General features: G+C 39.5%; 2 protein-coding genes across 3 annotated transcripts; one reads left to right on the top strand and one right to left on the bottom strand.

The window, feature by feature from the left end:
• Positions 1-213: 213 nt before the first annotated feature.
• snx1a (sorting nexin 1a) lies at positions 214-14,635 on the bottom strand. Of its 2 annotated transcripts, XM_074677278.1 has the most exons (16): positions 14,501-14,635; positions 11,638-11,802; positions 9,793-10,807; positions 7,985-8,121; positions 7,615-7,687; positions 7,413-7,456; positions 7,158-7,299; positions 6,908-6,986; positions 6,750-6,825; positions 6,503-6,616; positions 4,726-4,819; positions 4,385-4,590; positions 4,059-4,202; positions 3,381-3,461; positions 3,212-3,283; positions 214-1,744 (listed from the first exon to the last, which is right to left on the bottom strand). In XM_074677278.1, exons 1-16 carry the CDS (start codon positions 14,627-14,629, stop codon positions 1,694-1,696), a joined length of 2,622 nt encoding a protein of 873 aa, XP_074533379.1. In that variant the 5' UTR covers positions 14,630-14,635; the 3' UTR covers positions 214-1,693. The 2 variants fall into 2 exon arrangements, with proteins under 2 accessions (XP_074533379.1, XP_074533380.1); XM_074677279.1 differs by lacking the exon at positions 11,638-11,802.
• A 381-nt stretch (positions 14,636-15,016) lies between these two features.
• On the top strand, positions 15,017-24,229 carry sv2 (synaptic vesicle glycoprotein 2). Its single transcript, XM_074677280.1, has 13 exons — positions 15,017-15,145; positions 16,458-16,544; positions 16,670-16,831; positions 16,932-17,094; positions 17,208-17,329; positions 18,237-18,397; positions 18,479-18,559; positions 18,756-18,842; positions 20,290-20,378; positions 20,543-20,670; positions 22,260-22,355; positions 22,656-22,815; positions 22,910-24,229. The coding sequence occupies exons 1-13, from the start codon at positions 15,055-15,057 to the stop codon at positions 23,091-23,093; spliced, it is 1,611 nt and encodes a 536-aa protein (XP_074533381.1). The 5' UTR covers positions 15,017-15,054; the 3' UTR covers positions 23,094-24,229.
• The last annotated feature ends 108 nt before the right edge of the window (positions 24,230-24,337 follow it).

Here is a 24,337-nt window from a genome sequence, read left to right as displayed (position 1 = left end):
TCAAGACGTCAAACAGCAAGCTGAGGCTCCAGGGAAGATTCAGGTTCAGTGTGACATCAGGTGGTTTAGTTTTTGACATTTATTCATCTACAAGGCTGCATGAAGAGCCAGGTCCTGGTTGCTCTTTCAGTGTTGTAGCCCATTTACTAGAAATTTTACACCATAAAGCTTTATAATCAACAAACAAGCAATCACAGTGCCCAATACTTCCAGTCTGATGCTAAAGATTATTATTTTCTTCTAAACAAAGTCTTGTTTTTGCACCAACTTCAATCTTAGTGCCTCTTATTTTGGGGGGTATAATTGGTCATCTACACAAGCTAGTGATCCGCTTGCCTTATGGAAAGAGTCAGCAAATTTAACCGATCATTAAAAATGTCACTCGTATGACATTTCCTAAATTAAATGCTTGTGAGGACAATTTTTAGCTGCATTACCTCCAATAGAAATAGAAACTGGATGCAGAATCTTTACAGTTAGCGTTGAAAGCTACGTGCAGAACTTGAAACTTGCACAAGACGCCTGGTTCATACACTTTTTATGCCAGCATTTCCTGATTTCACAAAGACTATCACTCTGCCTTTAAAAGTTGGAACTAGCAGTGTAGGAGTGAAACAGAAATTGATACTAGTGTCTTTTTTTAATGAGCTACAAAGCCAGTAAGACCATCAGCAGCAAGAGGAACATGTTTATAAAGAGCAAGATGTTTGCCTGATGTAAGGAAGAATAAGTTACGTTCCAGACAAGATGAGAAAAACTTCACTGTGATGCAACTTTTTTTTTACAAAGTAAAACAGGAGGAATCAAGACATTCTGAGTAAATGGGCTAAAACCCGAAACCACCGGCCTGTTCTACGACCTCAGCTTTAACAATCATCATTTCATTATGGCTGTAGTGAAAGTAACAGTTTCAGCTGCTGCACTGTGCACAACTTTCTTCCAAACCGGACTGCATCAAAACTCAGCGTTCTGACTGAAAAGGCACAAACGTGGAGTTTAAGTTTGCACACCACTGAAGTCATTAAACTTATAAGCTTGACCTACAATGCAACCCATGACCGCAGCTGATCTAATGCCTCTCAATAACCCTGCAGCCCCTCCCCTCAGCATCAACATGATTTGAAATCAGAATAAAGAAAAGGTGGCTGGTAATTCAGGATTTCATCCACCTGGTGGAAGTGCTCGTAATTCCTAGTCACGTAACGGTTATTTTATCCCTTTGAGTCATTAAAAAAAATAAACAGAGTGAGACTTCTGGCCGCTTTCTACATCTGGGTCCCCAGAAAGATTTGATGAGAGAGCAGCCGCTGTAAACAATGAACCACTGCTGATGTGAAGGAGATCCTGATCGCACGAGGGAGAAGATCCTGAGAGCAACCAACTCGCTTTGTTTCCCTTCTCAGCTGGAAATCAATGGAACAATCTGTCTCTATGCGTTTCTCTTTTTCATGTCCATATCTTCGTATACGCAAACTCTTTATTTTTCATCTAATAAGAAAATATTTGTGAAAGGTTAAATGAAAATATACAATTATTAATACAATAGAATACAGAGCTATATGTTAAAGGTGATTAAAAAAACTGGCTGATTGTATCTCCCTTTACAATGCATTCTCCTTGGTTTAAAGGCAAGAGGTAAAGTGTATAAGAAAAAGGCAGCCTGTTCAGCGTCCAAAAGGCTGATGCTCGAAGATTAGGCGATTGCTTTTGCTTCTGGTAAGAAAGCCTCCCAGTATTTGATCAGCTGGAAGAGAAAGAAAACAGAGTGAGAGGCATTCATGATGCTCAGACAGGAAGCAGCAACTACTCAAGACTCTAAACCCATCTTCATGCATCTGTCTTACTTTTATTAAGTTATGAGATATTTTCTCATGCTGAATTGCAAGGAATCGAGGATTGCATCAATCAACAGTTTATGATGTCAATTTTTAACTTTAAGGTTCCATAAATAAATGTTTGGATAATTAATTCAGACTCTGTTAAGGATGCAGATCTTTGGGTTTTTGCTTTCATCCACTTTCATCTACAAGGCAGGTCTTTGTTTGCTTCCCCACTGTTTATGTGTTTTTATCAGGGGTGCACCGATCACAATTTTCTGGCCCATCACCCATCATCGATCTTTAAAAAGCCTGACCTGCCGATACTGATTTGGGTTGATTCAATGCTCCAATCTTATCTTATTGAAAATCACGGAACAATACCTGTGAAACAATGAAATCTTTATGTTTTAACTTAAACAACAAATTAAGTGTCCTGAGTTTTTGGTCTCAGAGCAAAAAGCAACAGGGCTGGCTGTCAGACCTTCCTGGAGGTATATAAGATCAGTTTCAAATGTAAGGATGAGCCAATCACTGATCACCAATCACCCAAAATAAAGAAAATCGGCATTTCCGGTGCATGTCTAGTTTTTATCATGCAGAAAAGTACCAGTACAGTACTCTCTGCCTTTGGGTACTCTGCGCCTTCAGCTTGGAACCAGTTGCAGAGCGACTTAAAGCTCAAGGAGCTGGTGTCCTTAAATGTTTTGAAGTCTAAAATAGAAGACATGGAGGCAGGTTCTATAAGATTCTATAACTGTTTTAGCTAGGTTATTTAAACAATTGATTCCTACAACGTGACTTTAATCCATTATCTTGTGTTTTGTTGACTGTGCTTTGTCTCTTTTTGTGCTTCCTGTCTGTCTTTGTGTTTTTGCTGCTGCCTCTTGGCCAGGTCTCCCTTGAAAAAAAAACATTTTTAATCTCAATGGGACCAACCTGGTTAAATAAAGGTTAAATAAATAAATAAATTTGCTGCATCCACAAGTAAAGGTCAAAACTGTCTCATGCAAAGAGGAAACATTTTATAGATTTGATCCATAAACACTGGAGACTTCTCTGGACAGAAGGCTATTTAAGATAAGAAATTGAATTAGTCTGATGAAAAATTTGTCCTCCTTTTTGAAAAACAGTCCTCTGCTTGAAAGGGAAGCGGGACCAACATGCATCCATAACAGTACGGGGATTCAAAAGTGCTCATAGCATGAGTAGCTAACACATTTGAGTAGGCACCATTAATAATGACTAATAAACAACAATAGTAAATATGCCCCTGTCCAACCAACCATTTTCTTTTTGACACACCTTGCTGGCATCACATCAAGATAAAGCATACATTTTTTTGTAAAACCACAAAATTTTTCTGATAAATATCTGATAACAAAGACACCCACCTGTTGCTGAGACTGAAGCAGAGCCTCTAAGTACTTAGTTATCTGTCGTTTGAAATTCTTGGTCTTTTCTTTCTGTAAGGTCATAGATTAGGAAAGTAAAGTCAGTCATCATGATGACATACATTTTTAAGTGGTTATGTATTTTATTATAATGAGAGAACAGTGGTACCTCAAAGCGGACGACCTCCTTACGAACAGTAGCGGAAACTCTTTCAAAGTCTCTCTCGTACTGCGTCACTTTGGCCTCCCACTGTCAAAATAAAAACGAGGAGATTCATTAAATATTTGATTTTCTACCTCCAAACTGTTCTTTCTATTTTCAGTGGATCTCAGATTTGGAAAAAACGTGCTTAACACTCTCCAAGATTTGTTCCTGTCTTGCAGCTTTTGAGTGAGGAACACAATCCGATAAACGAGGTGTGGGCACAAATTTCCTTTTTAAAAAAAAAAAACAAATACCAATATTTTCTCACAGTGGTGAGTGTAAGCAGCTTTGTTTCAATTTGGTGAGGTGCTAAAAAGACGGTAAGTAGATTAAAAATCCCCCTGTGCCATGCCTAACAAGCAGTATTATTTGACTGTTCAAAGCTGAACTTTACCAAACAGCAACCAAAGGTTAACACGGTGTTTCAGAGATTGGAGGAGTTTTTATCAGGAACAGAAACATGTAAATTGAGTTTGATGACGTGTGCCAGTTTCTGATAAAATCCTACACATGAAGCTTTTCTCACAGCTTCTTCAATCCTCAAACTCTTTTCTCAGTCTCCAAACAAAACAGCTTAAATCCCCGTGCTCCCCGTCTTGTTGTTGGTTGTTTTCTCTGCGTTGGTTTTGGCCTGTGTCTCACCTCAGCAATCTCCTCTTTGGCCAGCTGCAGTTTGTCTGGCTTGTTGGCCCACAGCAGTTTCGCCTCAGTCTCTCGCTTTTTCTGCAGCGCCGCCTGAGCGTCCTGCCAGCGCTGCCACGCCTTCATCCGGTGATCAAACGACCCCTGTGGGTTGGGGTTATTCCATGTTTACGTTACAGAGTACAAAAAATAACAAAGCTTAGTTATCTGATGAAAACCTGCTTTAAAACAAGCCTCAGTTTGTTGTTGCTGAATAAATTAAAAACTTGATTCTGTAGGATTAGTTAAATCGTTGTAAAGAAAGTTGAATGGATTTTTCTCGATACCCTAACGGCTCCAAGCAGCCGGATGAAATCTGCGATGACTTCTGCAAAGTTGAAGGTGTCGTTGGCTGCCTGGTCCTGGTGCAGCTGCTCCATCTTGTCCTCCACCTCAGCCAGCTGAGAGAGAGCCCTGGACAGAGCAGTGTTGTCCTCCGCGCTGCCCAGCATGGCTGCACTTTTGGCGAAGCTGGCGGTATTTAACGACAGCTCTGACAAAAGAGAGAAAATGATGCAACTTTTTAACCAAGATGGCAAGAGTGAACGCTGGTTTATATAATTTGTCTGCAAGACCCCAGGCTCAAGTTTTACGTGAGGTTTTAGCGTAATAGAAGAAGACGACAAACCTTTTCTGTGAATGACCAGAGATTCAACCAGAGTGTGCATCTTCCTGAACTGCTGGTCTGCTGACTCCACCTCCTGCAGCTTCTCCTCAAACCACTGCAGTGAAAAAACAGAAAGCACACCGTTAATCCAAATCCAACATCAAGGCTCTGCATGTGCTAATCCCACTCAGCTCCTTCATTTGGTTTTATTTCAGCAGTGTCTTAATGGTTTAAAGTTAGGATGTGAGACACATGGAGGAGATGTGTGCTACCTTTCAAACTTAGGAAACATGGTCATTTACTTCAGCTGAAACATTGTGTTCATGTTACTGATGAAAAAAACTGCATGTAATCCTGCATGTATGTACTCATTAATCTTTAAGCCAGTTTAAAACTGAGATTAACACACAGCACATGTGATCTGGAGACATATAAAGTACATGTTCATACCCAACACTGACACTCACATGATCAAATAGAACTTACTGCTTTATATTTAAATAAATAAGTCACCATTAAATATCAGCTAATTAAAGTAAACTGGGGAGGAGAGAAGGAGTCAAATGTAAAGGAAAAAAGAATCAAAGCTTGTGATGAACAGAAGCGTAAATGTGATTTAAAGCTTGTCGTTTATCTTGCACCCAAACAAAATTAGCCAAATCTTCTCTGCCAATGCCAAACACAGCCAAATAATGAGTACACAAACACGTCTGGGTGTATTGGAGCATTCCTGTCCTCTCGTGACCTGATCACTCCCTTGACAAGCTTTGGTGCTTTCAGCTTACCGAAAAGAGTTTGAGCTGCAAAAAAACACTTTAATGCACTTATGATCTTTTGCATTTAATCGGCAGGAATAATCATTTATTTTGAGATTGAAATAAGCTCATTGTTTGCCTGTTTGTGGCCCTTTGAGCTCGGCGAGAGCTTTCAGATCAGGCGGGAAATCAGTCTCAAAGCTTAGCACCCTTAGACACCAAATACAGGTGCTAAAAACAGAATTTAGCCGACTCATGTTAAAGTATCAGGAAGTTTATCAACAGGTTTAATTCTACACATGGGAGCTTGTTTTTGGTCAAGATGTATCATTACTATAATGTAGCAGTGGTCAAGAAAAAGGAAACAGTGGAGATAAGGAAGTGGTGATGACATGAAGAACTGAAAATACTTCAAAATGCTTGACCTCGAGAACTTTGACTTCTTCTCTTTAATATGTACACAGGTTGAGCATTCATTTGTTGGTTAATGCACCAGATACGTCTGCAGAGCGATTCTGTTGCGCTGCATCTTGACTGCATTTGTCAACTAACACTGGCTGCGTGTTCAGTCCAACAAGTTGCATGACTGACAGACAGCTGGAGTCACGAGACCGAAAAGTTCCCGTGCTTCCCACTCCATTTATGAGCCTCTCTTCATTCATGTTGGGCTGTAAAACCTCAAACCTGTTGACTCTTGGTCTGGCTCCGTTCATTTATGTCCATTTGTTGTTGTAGTAAAGCTAAACACGGACTGATTTTGACACGGTCTGTTTTATTTTGAAAGTCACTGGGTGGCTTTAGGTAGTTAGTGAATTCCCTACACCATCAAAAACAGCATGGCTGTGTAATACCTTTGACATGACGGAGCAGTCACTACTGCAACAGAACGGATCCAGTGTAAGTCGACACATTGACTTGAATGGGAACTTATTTCCTTATTTCCGAAAGGAGACACACTGCAGACGTATCTGGTGTATTTCAGCCATAATGAATCAGCTCTTACTGGGAATCCAAGCTATCGTTAAGAGCAGCAGTGAACTCACCACATCCGACTCATTCATCTTGATGGTCATTTTACTGACAGCATCTGTTGCTTTTGTGATCATCTTCAGGAAGCCGGCGCCGCTCAGAGCCTGGGTGCTCACAGCTCTTGGTAACTGAATACAAACACACACACTTATTTGAAGATGTTCCTTCAGTTTAAACAGAAATGACACAACAATCTACATGTCATTTTTTGCTCATGAGAAAAACTAATTCAGTTTGTCTAAAAACTCAGTTTAGTCTTACCTCATCCCTCTCCAGAAACTCTCTGACGTCAGGATCTTGGATGAGTGAGGGGTGATTCACCACTCTCTGGAGATACCTGATGAATGAAAGTTCAACATTTGAATGATTAATTTCTCCTGACGTTAAGATTGCTCTGTTTTTTTCTGACCCATGTTTACCTCTCTAAGGCGCCTCTTCTTCTCTCCACAAAGTCTGCAGATGAGGAATCTTCCTTTCCCACCTTCACCTTTGTCATACCTGCACAAGACAAAAACACCTTTAATCTATCAGTTGATAAACTTTTATCTAATGAGTGCAGATTCACAACAAGTGGCTTTATCAGAAGTATCAGGTCTAGACCATACTCAGTTATATAATTAATAAAGACCAAAAATCAAGGGTTTTAAGCGTAAAGTCTCATCAGCCTACCGAGGATGCTCTTCTCTGGTGGAGGAGGCACGATGTATCCGTTTGGTCCATGTTTTTCAGACAGCTTCTCGTACAGACCCAGGAAGTCGCTGAAACGTCGCTTCACTGAGAACGTCTTGACGCGGAACATGGGCAGTGTGGTCTGAAACACAAATTCACACAAGTTATATCCACTGAGTAACTTCACTAACCTCTATTCAACTAAAAACAAATGTTTTAAATCACTTCCAATTAGAAATATGGAGAAAGTTTTACCTGTGTGGCTACTTTGTAGGCCATATAGGCGTTCATCCCGTCCCCTGCAAAAAAAAAAGAGAGAAGTGAGTTGGCTGTTTGAACAAGAAACCACAGTATACTCCATACACAGTGCATAAACTTACTGCAACTATAGTCATGAGTTATGAAACAAGATCAACCTGGAGGCATTTTTGATATGAGCACAAAAACTAAGCCTCACCTATTTTTTCAGGGTCTTTGACAGAGACAAAGATTTCAAATTTGTCCTTCTCTTCTTCTTCTTCTTCTTCCAACTGAAAGACACAACAAATGAAAATGAAACATTTGTAGTCCAAATACTTTCAGCTGATTCACACCACAACTGAAAAATTCACTTTTTAGAGTTCAGAGCAGGGAGCCTCAACAATTATGTTCGGAATAGATTTTATATTAGCATGAAAATGCAAGTATTAGTCATTAATAAAAAAAAATCTCTGAAGGGAAGATTTGGGTAAAATAAGTACTGCAACACCCTGAGTGTTAATATTTTCCACTGTTGCTCTGTGGCAGTCACAGTGGGATTTTCACGCCGGTATTAGATGTGTGTGTACCTCCTCCAGAGTAGCAGACTGTGGCTTAGCCAGGCTGGCTGCAGCTGACAGGGAGGGGGCGGACACAGACGGTTTGGCTGTCGCATCCTTCTTTCTCTCATCCCGAGGGCTGTCGAGGGAAAGCTCCACCGTGGCTTCTGTTGAGAAGAGAGAAGAGTGTGAGCTGATTACACCCTGGTCCTGTTACAAGCCTTACAGTCTGTGTTTACTCATGTGATACCTGTGGTTGGAAACGCACAGGTTCTTTGTGCGAACCGAGTGAACAGCCACTGACTTCTTTCTCAGCGTCACCTATCTTATGGATTAATTTTTCACCAGGACTGCTCTGAGATTTAGTGTCTTGCACGAGACAACAGGAAGTGGATTTCAAACCACTGAAACACTAATAAAAGACTCACCTGCTCCACCCTCTGAGCTGCAGCTTCTCTAAGTGTCAGGTTTATATCCTGCACACTGGAGGCTCTTATTTTTTCTTAACAGGATCTACCTGCGTTTGCTGTGCAGGATTGCTTGGCCTGTCTAGTAGAAGTTCCCAAACTTTTCAGCCTAAGTCTCCCAAAATAGTGATGCTGGGAACCAGTGAGCTCCTGTCATGGGAATACGCTAAGATGCCAAAAATTGAACAAAGAAAAATGACTTCTTTTATGTAACATTCAACCCCTTTTTTGTTTGTATCTTAACAATAATGAATAAAATTTTCAATTCCAAATAGTTTTTGAAAGCATGTGACAACTTACAACAAAAGAAGAGCACATTTTGTTTAACTTGGTTACTACATCTGCTTTTCTTCATGTATTAAATGGCTCCTGTGTGAAAAATGTTTTTCCTGAATCCAAGAAAAGTTCAATTTTGTGTGTTTTTTAGTAAAATTGTGATTACTTAGCTGCCCGTTGGTTATAAAAATCTAATATGTTTTCTTCTTCATGTAGCAGTTTGAGAAAACAACAAGATTTGATCGTGAAGAGCAAATACTGTGGTGCTTATATGAGCTCATGCATGGACATGGCGCTGTCTTTTATGCCTTTAGCCTCCAACTAAAGACAACTCGATTGCATGACCAGCCCTTGTGAACAGGGGTTGAAAGTCCCTCATTTAATAGGCATAGTTTGACGGGCCTTTCCTGACAGGCTGCAGAGCAAACAGCTTCAATCCAGGATATATCCAATCTGACTCTCATTTGGGTCAATTGGTTTTCAAAGTAAATTAAAGAAAACTTCTCTGCTTGTTTACTTTCAATCCTTTTGTTCCTGCAGAGTCAGTTTTTCAAGGTTTCAATTGTCACTACCAGCAGCCACAACCTGCTGAATCTGCAAATGCACTGCCAGTTTAACAGATGCATTGTTTGGTAACAGAGGAAGATTTAGTGAAAAGGAAGAAAAGATGTTGAATCAGCTCATGGTTATAAGATGCCGTCACTCCAGTGAAGCCCTTGTTTTAGTCTCTCTGTGAACCTTTGTTGCGTGTCATCCTCCATCTGTCTCCCCCTCATTTCCTGTTCACTTTGAGGCATCCACTGTCTCACAAAACGCAAACATATGTGCTAAGGCACAAACACAGGGCAAGTGGAAATTCTGGTATAGTGGCTCTCACAAAGCTAAATTTTAATCTGAAAGTTGAGACATTTTTATGCCACATGTGAGTTTGAATGAAAGTCCAGAATAATTGAGCTAAGAGGATAAATACCTTTGGGTCTAAATAAACTGCTTTAAGTGGTCTTTGGGTGAACATTTCCTTTGTTACCAAAACCCCTAAAGCCGAAATCTTAAAATCCAGTTAACCTCCTGTAAGGAGAAAGCTGGCAGACTTACCTGCAAAAATATCTGGCTCCTCTTCAGAGTGGACTCCGTTCGTCTTGGAGTTAGTCGTGCTGGGGGCTGGGATGATGGGCACTGTGGTGACGGCCTCCTCAGTGAAGATATCAGCTGGTTCTGAAGGACTGCTGTCCAGCAGGGGCCCACCTACGATGCTACTCCCCCCAGCAGCTTTGGTTGTGACAGTTATCTCCTTCTGCTCCGTAAAGACGGTTTTCTTTGAGGCAGCACCAAGCGGCTCACTGAACAGATCCTCATCAGTTTCACCAAAGAGGCTTTTCTGCGGCTGCTTGGCGGATTTAGTCTGCCGCGGCTCTGAGAACAGGTCGCTCCCCTCGTCTTCAAACAGATCGATTGTTGCAGGTGTGGACTTTTTGGCTACAGCGGCGGGTGGGGCATTACTGAGTACATCAACCAAAGGGTCAACAAATGTACCAGTGCTTGGTGCCTGTTCTGTGTCAGTCGCTAGCAAATCAATAACTGGGTCGATAACCAGAGCAGCAGGAGCTTCTTCTGCCGCCAGATCAGCATCACTACCTGTGCTCTCATCGTCAGGCGGATTTGAAACACTGACGGTCACTTCACTTTCAGCAAGAGCTGTTTCTACCGCTTCCATATCTGCAGCCACAACTTCCTCTTGTGGTGCTTCAGTTTCACTTCCGAATATGTCGACGAATTCTTCTGAGGGTTCATTGAGAGGGATTTCAGTTGAGTCTTTTGCTGCGTCTGCAGCAGCAATTTCAGCAGCGACTGAGTCATCGGGGGAGTCGGTGATGTTGTTTGCAAGGTCGACAAAATCATCCAGAGATTCACTGACAACTTCAGGCTCTTTTTTCTCTTCTGTTTCACTGATGATGGCCTCGATTTTAGGCTCGAATAAAGGATCGATTAGCGGCTTATCTGTGATGTCAGCAGGGGGCTCCATTAAAACATCACTGGGTGGACTGGTGGGTGGCACGGTGAGGTCAATGTCAGCTAGTGTAGAGTCTATGGCGATCAGTGGAGGGTCACTCTGAAGAGATGTACGAAAGGGGGGAAAAGAGTGTTAAAGAAATATGCAAGTTCAACATATGTCAGATCATTTTTTAAACTGATATCAAGACATTAATATATCAAGAAATTGCAGAAAAGCATATGTTAACTTTTCTTTATATAATATAATGGTGTCTACCAAATATTAGATTTGTCAAATTATAAAATCTTGAAAATAATCAATTTTTAAGACGCTGGAAAAGAAAAAACAAAACATTTTAAAAAGTGAAAATTTAGCATTATTTACATTTAAATCGCAATTTTTTTTTGCTATTTTCCATTAACCTTTAGATAAGTGTTGCTTTCTTTAACCCAATGATTAAAAACAAGGTTACTTCAGGTTACATATATAACTTTTAAACTTTTTTGTCAATGCTTTGAAAAAAAAATCAGAGGTTTTATGAACATATTTGTCAAAGTTTCCAGCCTAGAGTCTCAGCCTAAATTGATATTGTGTAAAACGAGTACAACTCAGAGTTAAATGTTGCTATAAAATAACGAATAAATTGCCTTATATTGTTTTGTGAAATGATTTTGACCAACTCTACTCTGATTAGAATGAGAACAATCTTGAAAGCCGTACCTTGTTATCGTTAACAAGACCAAAGACTTCTTAAATCTAATGTTATGTAATTTGTTACTGAAGCAATATTATGCTTAAACTCTTGGTTAGAGGGTTATTAGGCACACCTAAATAAAACTAAAGCTTTCTGGGAAATAGAGTCCCGCTTTGAGAAAGGATCTTTAGCACAGTTTTTTAAAAGAGGTGTTAAAGAGGATTTCATTGGACTCTGTAATCTGCCATCATACTTCGGCCTCTTTTTTGTCTTTTTCATTGATGATGGGCTCGCTTAGAGGCTCATCTGTGATGTCAGCCGGAGGCTCCATTAAGACATCACTGGGAGGACTGGTGGGTGGCAGTGTGAGGTCAATGTCAGCTAGTGTGGAGTCTATTTGGATCAGAGGAGGGGCGCTCTGGAGAAGAGGAAAAAAGGGGGAAAAGAGTGTGAAAGACACATCTGCAAACATATGTCAGATCTTTTTTTTTTAATCCGATCATCCATACAAGAGATCAAGAAATTGAAAAAAAGTAACTTTTTCTTTCCTTTTTTTACTGATACCAACCAATCACGGGGTTTCCGAACACTTAACATCTAAAAAATTGTTAGGTTTAAAGGTGTAAATTTTGATATTTAAGAAAATAGCACAGTTTTATTAACATGATGCTTGGTGAATTAACAAACCAATGAACTAATCACTAAGTTAGAAGTTTTTTATACTTCTGTAACTGAGTCCAATGGATTAACCAGCAAAGACTTCTCTCTTATGAAAGTGTAGAACGAGAACGTCATTTTTATGGTTTAACCATTTTTAAAAAAATCATCCCTTGCCCATGAACTTTATATTATGGTTCCAGCACTTTCCACACATGATGCACATTAGTTTTTCATTTTTTTCTCAAGGAATTGAAAAGAAATAAGAGATTTTATAATTTTTTTGGCAACAGCTCTACATATAAGTGTAATCTTAAGTTAATATTTTGTAAAATAAGTGTGGTAATAGCTGTAATAGACTGATAAATGAATTGCCTTGGTCTGTCTGAATGAATGCGATTGTCCAACTCTATTGTGATCAGAGCCGAAACACTCATAAGGCCAATTCTGAGAGCTATGTTTTCGTTAGCGAGTGTAAGACCTAAGACTACTTAAATCTAATGTTATGTAATTTGTTACTGAAGCAATGTCATGCTGAAACACTTGGTTAGAAGGTTATTAGGTACACCCAGATAACATTAAAGCTTTCTGCGAAATAGAGTCCCACTTTGAGAAAGGATCTTTAGCACAGTTTTTTGAGAGGATTTCATTTGGCCTGCCATTATTCTTATGTAATTTTTTAACCCAGACCTACAGCACTGATACGTGTTGTCCCTAAAGATGGCTTACACACCAAACTAAACCTGTTTCTACACTTTTTGGGAAATCAGAGAACATTCTACAGCTTCGATGTGCTGCCTCGAGGAAAAACATGGGAAGTCAATGTAATTAAGAAATGCAAAGGAATTTTCCAGTTCTCCTTGTGCATGTTAAGTCTTTGCAGCTGAGTGGAAAATAAACTTAACTGTAATGTTGGGTGGGTATGTGCTTTTTAAATGTTGTGTCATTTACAAGTTTACAAGCTTACATTGTGAAAAATCAGCTGATATGGACAACAAACGCCCTGCAAACAGGGGCGAATGACAAATTTGTGACGCATAACTCAAAATGCTGCAATGATTAAATACCAGTTAGTTCCAGTAGCTTTTGCAGAAAAAAAAACATAGGGATATGGATTCATTATCAATCTACAGCTCAAAATAATGAGCTAGTTGACTTAAAAAAATAGATAAACAGAAGAAGTAGTTAACTTTAATTATCAAACAAGCAGCGCGGAGTATTAAAAAGATCTGTATTGACTCAGCCTGTTCCACAGCAAACAAATGCAGCCAACTGAAAAGTTACTGACTGTTTCAGAACATCAGGCTGAGCTGGGTTGCTGTTCTTTGTATCGAGGCCTCTCATCTTATCAGATTACTATGAAGGAACTAATGGAATAATTAGCTCGTCTTCTCCTCCCAGGAATTATGGAGAAACAGCTGCAGCCTTTGGCTTCAGACCAAGGCCATGAACGGTGGATGAATAAGTAAATCTGACAGGACTATGAGGGTACAGCACAATATTTTAGGAACTGCTGTAAAAAGTGTTAAAACTAAATTATGCTTCAGCTCAAATCCAGATTAAAGCCTTCATACTCCTCCTCAGCTTTACTATCTGCCCAAACATGACTTCAGCTCAGGGGCTCTGTTGAGTGTAACATCCACTGCTGCTGACTAATGCATTTTCGCCCTGCAACAGCTCAGTCCAGTGCGAGAAAAATCAAAAGACAGCAACTTTCCAATCTCTCCTCTGAACTTTGACTGTAGGAAAACATCCGGGTTCTGACCATGTGACCACGGCTCACTCACATGACAGGAGAGTGCTCGGGCCAGCTTTTAAGAGCTCATTCAAATACCTGAATGTGGATTTTTAAAAACACAAATTAATGTGCCCATTCGTGCTGTCACTTTAAAATCACTCAGATTCAACACTTTGCAATTAGCTAAGATTTTTCAGTTGCTCCTACAGGCTGTTCAGGAGTCTGCACGGAAAGGAAGCATTCACATATTTCGTCTTAATAAACCTGGAGGATACGTCAAAGATACTCTCCTCGTATTTGTAAGAGCTGGATGCATTTTGTGTCATTTCCCAATCGACCTCGTAAGATCACAGCGACACAGTTATCCACACTGCAACTTTTTCAGGAAGAAATCAATACCACTATGGGCGTTTGCAACAGTCAGGGATCACCACAAGCTTTAGAAGCCACTAACTGTAGGTAAATAGGACAGACTTGCTGCAGCAGGACTCACTTATCTGCTTTCACAATTTATGTTGCAGTTGCTGATTTAAGTTGGAAAGTGTTACAACGTGATCTAGAATACATAAAATGCGTTTTTTGACTATTACTTCATCGCTAATATGAGCTAAATGATACCCTTGCAAAGTTTAGCCCACTTCGCTGACGTTAGCTAAGCTTTCTTTTCTCCGCTGGCAGTTAATGTAAATCAGTGTGAACTAAGCCTCCCCTAGCAGCATACCGAGCTCATAAAGAGGTCCTCCCCGTCGTCCTCATCACTAACTCGGCCTCCTACGTCTTCGGAATCCAACACATCTTGGTCCTCGGAGTCCGGGAACGGAGGAGGACTGCGCTCGGAGCTGGTCGCCATCTTCAATCTTTTTTTATTTTTTTGGAACACAAGGGGAGGCAACGTCAACGGCTCCCCTCTTGGACTCGGACTCTGTGTACTTAAGCCAGCTAGGTGCTAACCGAGGTAAAGCAGTGCAGCACACACACAGTGTCGGTAGTTCAGCTCGAGCACAAACAGACAGACCTGTCCACTGACCGGAGGAGACGCTCGAGGAGTGTAAACCAACTGCCGCCGCGCGCTGGCTGTCTCTTCACTTCCTGGTCCTCCTTCTTTTTCAGGTTAGCTTCACCCGGTAGTTAGCTCGCAGGAAGGCTGGAGAGTCATGAGACAGATCCAGCGGCGGAGACAGTGACAGGAACCTGGTCCAGGGGTGCAGTTAGATAATAAACCCGAAGCTTAGTGAGTCAGTCTGTGCCCTTATTAGAAGCGTCCGGACTTTTAGGATGTCTCGTCACGTGCAAACCGGAGACGCTGAGGCGCGAGAGCCTCTTCTTACTCGTTACTCCAAGGTTCCAGACGAGGACTCTGATGAAGGTAATCATCCTGACACGCTATCACTGCGTTTCTGCACTAATTAGTTATTTAATTTAACAAAAATAAACACAAAACACTGCAGAAATCCTCCAGGTAACTCCCAACAAAGTTTCCTTAAAGTCACACTCACATATTTCCAGTAAAAGCCTTCAGGACAGTCTTATTATTGTTATCAGGTGTCACATCTATGACAACGCAGGTCTTACTTCATGTTTTAAACAGATATGGAAAAAAAACAGCAATTATTAGAAGTACTGTACTGATACTACCAATTTTAAGGAACTCAGTATATCCTGTTTTATGTACCTTTAACTATTGTGTCACTGCATGTTAGGGGTAAATATTACACTGTTTTCTAGAGTTTACTAATCCCCAGTGTGAATGTTAACATAGCTATAATTCATACATGAAGAAATAAATGGCAAATTCAGGGAGATTTTGAATGTTTTGCAACCGTTTTTAGTTAATTTTTAATTCTTATTCTGCCATATTTGTTTAGTGCTAAAGATATCATCTTGCAAATGCCTTTCTTAGGGCTTGGTTACCTTCCCTGCAGTTTGTTGATAATCATTAAACTGTGATATTTTCAAAAAGTAAGTTTTAAACTGCTGCTGTAGTCAACTGTTTTTGTACCCTGCTTTAACTTTATCCACAAATTTTGTGGAAAAGATGAAAATATTTGTATCTTGAGAATTAAGATAAATTCAATGATTTCAGGCTTAGAGCTGTTTCTTCTTGATTATGAAAGCTTTGAGTTCACATTTTTTACTCCGTATCACAGGTTATGTCAAGTTGAGTCATAAAAAACTGTCTGCAAATAAGAGATTGTACAGAAATTAATAGTTAGAGTTTAAATCTCTATTTTGGAAGTTGAACTTGTATCAATTTTGTGCAAGTTGACCATTATGTACCTATCCCTCCAATTTGTTCACCTTGTATGTACTATAGATTGAAAATCCTTTTCTTTTTCAAGCAGAAACAGTAGCAACACATTTCGGTCTCAGCAGTGAAACATTTCCAGGCCCCAAATTTGATTTGTTTTGACAAAGAGTGTTTGATCAGATAGCTCTTCATGCAGATATTATGTAAGTTTACATAATAGATCCTGACCCAGTTTTTACTGTTGTGATGCAAATTCACACACAGGCAGCTTGTTACAGAGAGTCCAAAAAGTTGCACATGTAATGTGTGAAACAAGAATGCTTAGCTTGCGGCTTGTTGTGTAAACACAAGCAGTGTTTACTCAAGTGTCTTTATCTGCTGTTTTTGTAACATGTGAACTGTCTGTGTGTTTTGTTTTCCTGCTTTTCAGGAGTGATTATTTTTGACAAGAGTGCATCAAGTGGTAGTGTGAGCTCACAAGTGAGATTATCCTACGAGGAAGCAGTCGAGGCTGCAGGTAAGATCAGATTTCTGACTCACATCCTAACAATACTGTAAACAGATATCTGCTATAATGCTGAGAACACAAAGAGTTCACTTCTGTCTTTGCTAATAATCTCCATGTTGTGTTGTTGCTCACAGGCTTCGGTGTGTTTCACTATGGTTTGCTGGTAGTGTGTGGTTGGGCCAATGCCAGCGATGCCGTGGAGATCCTCTGTGTGTCTTTTCTGCTGCCAACAGCTCGCTGCGATATGAATCTTAGCTCCTCAGACATGGGCCTACTCACTGCCAGTATTTTCCTTGGTGAATAATTTCTTTAACTCATAAGTCATTAGGAGCAGGAGTTCCATTATCAGAGAACTAGGAAAAAAGTATCTTGAGTCATGTGTTTCCTTTTTGATAGGAATGATGCTGGGTGGCTACATGTGGGGATACCTGGCTGATAAAAAGGGGCGTCGAAAGGTTTTAGTTCTGTCCCTGACTATCAACGGGTTGTTTGGAGGTCTTTCCAGCATGGCTCCATGGTTCTCAGTCTTCTTAGTGATGAGGTTAATCAGCGGCATTGGGTGAGCACGGGATATTGCTTTGTATCTCAAATGCATCTCTTTTGACATATCAGATTTAAAACCCCTTTTTAGTCAAAATCTTAAGTAAAACTCTTTTTTTTTTTTATCTGCAGGGTTGGCGGTTCAATCCCTGTCATCTTCTCCTACTTCTCAGAGTTTATGCCCAGAATGAGAAGAGGTACAATGATCAGTGCCCTCGCCACTTTCTGGATGGGTGGAAACATAGTGGCTGCAGGTGAGAACACACACAGCACAAAAAAAACAATCAAAATTATATGAAAACACATGACTTCATCTATTGGCAAGAATTGTGTTGCATCAGTCAACTAAACACAGGGTATTTTAGCACCAATGAGAGGATAAGTGCTTAGGGAAAAACCCATTACACTCTCACTCGAACATCTTGTGATGGTATTTAAATAGATGATTTTTTTTTTTTTTTTTCTGGGGTGTCACTCAGGGAAAGCACTGATAAAAGTCATTTGTTGTTACTTTTCTTTAGGTCAAAAAAAGTTATACACATTCAATATCCCTCAACCCATGTAAAGGATAATACTCAACAAGTTATATCCTTTAAATAACAATAACACACCAACCATCAACACAATCTCAGCTTCAGAAATTATCTTACATTAAACTCCCCCACCAAACCCACAAAGAAAAGTATCAAGGAGCCAGTACAGTTAAATTACTAATGTTAAATACTTAGCTTCCTTCTTCAACCTCCTCAGGCTTCAAACTTGGTCCATTAATTTATTCAGTTTTTTCTTTATGTTTTACAAAATAGAAAGAAATATTAATCAGATCCAACGTTTTGGCCTTGCTGTCATAGAGTAATAAAAGAAAAGCCCCAACCTTAGCCAGATCGAGGAATGTGCAGCATTTTGTGAATTTGTACTTTGGTATAGATTTTACAAAACCCTGAACTTTGAAAAGATTGTGCAAGAAACTGAGCGTGTTCCAAGAGAGAAGTCTAACAAACAACTTCATGATTTTTCTGTTTTTCTCATAAATCTTTGAGTTCATTCATGTCTGAAATATTTGATTATGAGAGATTATTCACCATTAGTTACATCAGACAATAATTCAGACAGAATTCAGAAACTCTATCCATGTGTTGAAGTTTGTCTTTATGTCTGCAGGTCTGGCCTGGCTTGTGATTCCTAGAAACTGGACGGAAATTTTGGGATCATCATCTTTTCAGGGTTGGAGACTCTTCGTGGTGCTTTGCTCCATTCCCAGCCTCACCTCAGCCCTTTTCTTCCAGCTGCTGCTGCCAGAGAGCCCAAAGTTCCTCATGGAGGTAGACTAAATCCACATGGTTCCTTTTTTTGTGCGTTTTACAGAACGATTCTTTATCTTGATCTGTGTTTATGTCTGCTAGGCTGGTCGTGAGAAAGAGGCGCTTCATGTCTTCAAGAAGATGTTTCAGATGAACATGAAGGGAAAAGAAAAAGATTTCACTGTAAGTATTTTACACATTTTAGGTTAATTATCACTGGTTAGAATAAATAGTTATGTTTTTAACCAGACATCAGAGAAAAAACTTCTTTTGATTCCTCACAGCTATGGGATGGAAATGGAAAATATTAAAATAGCACATAACATGAATTTTTGTTATGAAATGTAAAAAAAACTTCTCACCCTGAGCTCTTTTAAAGGTCCTTGGTTTGAGTGTCAACCCCAAGCGAGATCTGGAGGAGAGTCGAGTTCTGGGGAAAGGAGGACTGGCCTGGGCTTTAAAGAAGGTACCACTTCATAACCTGACAGAGACAGAGAACAGCTTCATAAGAGTGTGAGCGTACAGCTTTCTAATTCAGATGCCTATGCTGTAACACGAATGGGTGGTTATGCAAACTAGAGTCCAGACAGGGTGAATAAGACCTCGATGCAAAGCAGGAAAGACGTCAGTCACAGCTCCATGTGTGTCTCTTTCCTGCCTGAATCTGCGTGTTTGGATTCACCTGCTATGACGCCAAAAATTACAACTGAGCTGCTAAGCTTTCAGTGAGCCTTTTATTCCGTAATATTACCCTGACCCAGGCTTAGGACTTAGACTCTTATTTGTAATTATTTATAAACATGTTACTGAAGAGAAGGTAAAATGATGTCTTTGTTATTTCAAATCCAAGGACTAAAATGTGCTGATTTTTTCCAAAACAGTCCTAAAACCAGAAATATTCAGTTTAACAGAATGAAAAACAGAAAAGCAGCAATCACATTTTAGAAGCTTAAAGTGTTGATTTTGTGTTTTTTAAAAGCTACTGAAATAATGAAAACAGTCTTCAGAAAAACTGCAGATCATTCTTGTTTTCTTGTTGGATGATCTTTTTGAATGTTTTTTATTTAGTGGTTTGAAGCAGAGGAAAAAAAAAGAGGATTTTGCATTAAAAAAAAAAAAACAAAGCAGAGGAGTCAAGATGTCAACATTAACCGGGCTGGATTTAACACGTCTTTTGTACGAGATTAGGTTATATGTGTAAATGATCTTTTTCACTCAACCCTGAACAGATCATTTTCATTATTTATGCTAAAACAAAATCGGAAGGAAATCGGAAGAAAATTAGCCAAAAAAAGCCAAAATAAAAAAAATATGCCCTCAACAACAAAGTAAATAAACGAAAAAAAGACTTGACTTTTGATACCACAGCCATCTTGTTGGAAAGCAGACCCTTTATAAGGAAAACTATATTGCCATTTTTGGTGGATCATTCAGTTTTTTTTGCTCTAATTTGCTCTTTTTTGGTACCAAACATTTTTGATAATTCAGACAAAAAAAAAATAGAAAAAAAAAATGGACTTGCTTGAAGCACATGAAGGTTTAATATCACCCAAAAGGCTCCTTCAACCAGAAGTCTTAAAACATTTTATTTCACAGTCAGAGATTTAAAGATTTGGATGTGACACGCCTGAGGTCTGCCAGACTAGAATCTACTCAATTTAGAAAGCATCTCATAAAATTGTATTAATCTTTTTGTATTTTGTAAATCCCCAAAATGTTTTGTAATTTTTTAAGATGCTTTGTAGATTTGCTTTCCCATCCCTGTGATAAATACAGCATCTATGGCAGCTCTTTGTGCACCCAATCACAAACCACAGAAAGAAGAGAGAAGAAAAATAATTTTAATTTTTGTCCCTTTTGAATGATTTTTTTAATACTTGCAGGTGTTGTATAAACACTCTTTGGTTTTGCAGGCCCTGATGCCCATCAGACAGATGTTTCAAGGCTCACTCAAAGGCAGAAGCTTCGTTCTGCTCGTCATTTTCTTTTGCATCTCCTTTGGGTGAGAAATCAAATCTGTATCTTCTGCTTTAAGACTTCATAACACTGATTTACATCGTAGGCTAGGGTGTGTCGTTAAAGATCATGAATGAGCATCTTTTCCTGTTCATCATAATCTGCAGTCTCCTTTAACACTTGTGTTTGTGCGTTTGTGTGTCTTTACAGGTACTACGGGCTGTGGATGTGGTTCCCAGAACTCTTCTCAAAACTTGAGAAAGGTGGCTCGCCTTGTTCAAATGTGACACAGTTTAGTCCTATGCGTAACCAAAGCTGCTACCCTGTGAAGACAGCAGGTGTGTTTCTGAGAGGACAAAGTATTCATGTTGGATTTATAACCCTTGGCTCTTCCTGTTTTTCTTTCTCTGAGACAGAGGGCAGGACCTAAACCACACGATGAAAACGTATCCAGGGACGACGATGTACTGTTAAAAGGGGGGGGGGTTCAAATAATCATCATGCACCTAAATGTCATTTATGTCGCTTATTATCTTTTGAAATGACGTTGATAAGTAGATTTAGCCTGGCCAACTTGTGCAAATCAGACAAAAAGATGAGATCTAATCATCCCTTAATGCACAAAGGGTTAAATTTACCCCAAACTTCCCTTGCAGAGCAAATTGTGTCACTGTGCCCCGACATTTAGATGGCTCATTTGGGGGAAAAATGGCCTCTTTTCTTGCATAAGAGCCTCGTCACAAACATCAGTGCTAACAGCTTTGCACAATAAGAGTTGGGTGATTCATTCCACCATTTGGGAAAGACAGAGGAGAAGAGTCTGGCTAGAGATTTCGAGCCGTGCTGGGCTGGGAGCACCAACCACCAGAGTTTTTTGACCCAAAGTGAGAAAACACAAATGAAACATGAGGACTTTATGCTTCAGGTGTTGGTGGAGTGTGTAGACTGCATTTTATGTGGCGCATTAAAAATTGCACAACAACCCACAGAAATGCTGCTGATCTCATTCAACACTCTGTGTTACTATAAGCTTTGGGACCAGTTTGTAGACTTCGTGTAAGGGGTCTATGAGCTTTTAATCATTTTCAAAGACTTTTCCTGGAATCACTTATATAACTTGATTTTTTGAGAATTTAGTTCAAATACCTGATTAACCCTACAACTGGATTTCAAGGCAGGCAAGCATGCAAACAAAAGGACAGGGCGTTCACACAAATCAGTATATTAACACCTGTGTTCAGCTGCACAGAGCGCTTTTTGGAGAAGTTAAAAATGAGAAGTTATTGTCACTTCAGAAAGAGTGAACTGGTATTTCATGGCCAGTGGCTTTTTTTCTGAATCAGATGTGATTTTTATAAAGTAAATTAACATATACGGGATCCAAAATGCAGAAGTTAAAAAATCAGCGAGAGCTCAGGATGTATGTGGTCACTGGAAACATCAGATGCTCTTATTAGTTTTATAATTTGAGTATTAAGTTGTACGAGGGACGTTTGTGTTTTACAAGTATTTTAAAGCTTGCACTCCCATCTTAAAGATTATATTTATTTGCTAATATTTGGAGAATTAGTTTTTAATCATTTAGGAATTAAGAAAACATTTTTTGTTGTATGTTTTCTGATTTGTTTGTGAACAATTCAACAAACTTGTGAAGCTGTTGCCAGAAGCACTGCAGTTTACCATTTGTGTCTTATTTCAATGCATGCTGGGAGAGATGTGTCTTGATCTCGTCATATATAACCAGGTTTTTAAGTAACTAATTAAACCTAGCCAGGTTAATATGATTAAGTAGATTTTAAATTCAATTACTTTGTGGGGACATGTCTTTACTCTGTATCTAAATTAATAGGAGGATGCCAACTCTCTGATTGATGTGATGTTCTGAAAGAAATGACACCCTGACCAAAACGTGTCTCTGTGTTGACAGTGTACATGGAGGGCTTCATCATTGCTGCGTCAAACTTACCTGGAAACATCTTCACCATCCTGATGATGGACAACATGGGAGGAAAGATTCTGCTCTGTGAGTCAAACACTAAATAAACATTATATATTTATAATAGAGTTAAGCTTTTATTCAACACTAAAAGGTTTCATTTTTATTCAAAGCTCCTGTGAGGAGTTTCTCTGGTTATTTAACAGATGTAAATTAATAGTTGATACCTCCACATGACACAATACTGTACATTTAAGACAAGATCTGGTTCCACAGGGGGCGCCAGATTTCATATAATCATTAAACTTCCTCAGAGGAGCTTTAAATTTAACCTAAATGTGGCAATGAATTTTGTCTTCAATGACGGGTGAACATTTCCCTCTCCAGCCTGCAGCCTTCTGGTGTCCAGTCTGAGCGTCTTCCTCATCTACATGGTGAAGACAAAGTACCAGAGTCTGATTTTATCCTGCGTCTTCAGCGGTGTGTCTGTGATTGCCTGGAACGCTCTGGACGTGGTGGGAACAGAGCTGTACCCAACACACCTTCGGTACTCAAACTTAGTCCAAGTTCTACGAAGTGTATGGCTTTGAAATTTAAGTGCAAATTCCTTAAAACTTAAGTCTTTCTCTTCTTCCTTCCAGGTCCTCTGCTCTCGGCTTCTTCACAGGAATAGGTCGGATAGCAGCGATCATGGGTAACGTGGTCTTTGGAGACCTGGTGGACAATAACTGCTGGGTCCCAATCCTGCTGGTGTCAGGTTTCCTGCTGACTGGAGGACTGGTGGCTTTTCTGCTTCCACAAACCAAACACACTGAGCTCACCTGATCAGATTAAATTTGCTGGATAATTTATAACCAATCATGGTCGTGATGTGCTTCTGGAAACAGAGTGGAGGAATTTCTGCCTTTATATCTCCACAGCTGTGCCTTCTGTCATCTCCCTGTGCCTTTGTACGTTACCTCAAAAAGATAACAGGAGAGGTTATCCAAAGGCAGCTGGCTTTAACTTATTATTCAGGAGAGGAAGGAGAAAAGAAATGTAGTTGCACTAATTTTTTTATATGCTAAGTTTATAAAGATGAAAAGCCTTAGCAGGATGAGTCGACGTGTTTATAGGAAATTAAGTGTATGAGTGGAATTGAAGATGGTTTGTGTGGATATGCAGTCTGAATCAGAGGTTAGTTTGCACCTTAGTTGTAAACAAAAAGTCACGCCAAACATTTCCTTTACCTTTAGATTTTCTTTGTGACTGATTATATGAAATAGGATGATCTGAATCATAGTTTATAAGTTCATGTTTATCTTCAAAATTTGTTCAGCGTTTCTTACATAGTGTCAAAATGCTTGGAAATTTGCACAACTTTCCAAAGTTCATCTGTCAACACTCCAAAGTCAAAACATTCCTGTTTTGTAATCAGTCAACCAATATTTATTCATACAGTGCCAGCAAGATAAGGAGTCTGATCTCATTTTTACGCACCATGAGTAGAGCACTTTGCAGCAGTTAGCGAGTGACAATGACAAGGACCAACTTTCTTTAACAGGCAGAAACTTTGAGAAGGACCAGAACCAGACTCAGAATGAAAGGAGATACAGTACAGACAATGAAGGGGGAAGTTTGTGTGCTTTTTGCAACAGCTTCAAGTTTACCATTTCATAAAAACAGGAACATAAATGCACATCTACATGTTTTGCAATCATTTCTACTTCAGAATTTTGTTGTTTTGTATCAAAATTGCCATTTTTTCTCCTCAAACTGGTTCACCGTTGTATCAGGAGACTGGAGACTGATCACAATCATAGATAAGCTGCTGGATACTGACTGAAAGTGAAGATGAACGAACCTTTATAAAGCCAGAGAGGCTCATGTTGTCAGAGATTATATGAAGCTGTTTACAGGTGCTGTAAAAAAAACTTTTCTGACTAGCATAGCGGCTTTCTTTTTCTTTATTTTTTATTAAATGCTACTTTTATAAACATCAGCAGTGAGTTTGTTCTTTGTGTGATACGGGCCACGGTATGAGGCACACCTTTCAACTCCTTATTAACCAGATACCTAATCAGCCAATC

Source organism: Halichoeres trimaculatus, unplaced genomic scaffold, assembly GCF_033239565.1.
Source record: "Halichoeres trimaculatus isolate MK-OKI-2021-1 unplaced genomic scaffold, fHalTri1.1 fHalTri1_scaffold_10, whole genome shotgun sequence".
NCBI classification, from domain to species: Eukaryota; Metazoa; Chordata; class Actinopteri; order Labriformes; family Labridae; genus Halichoeres; species Halichoeres trimaculatus.
Note: the sequence above shows the minus strand (reverse complement) of the source record. Positions and strands in the feature narration are given on the sequence as shown.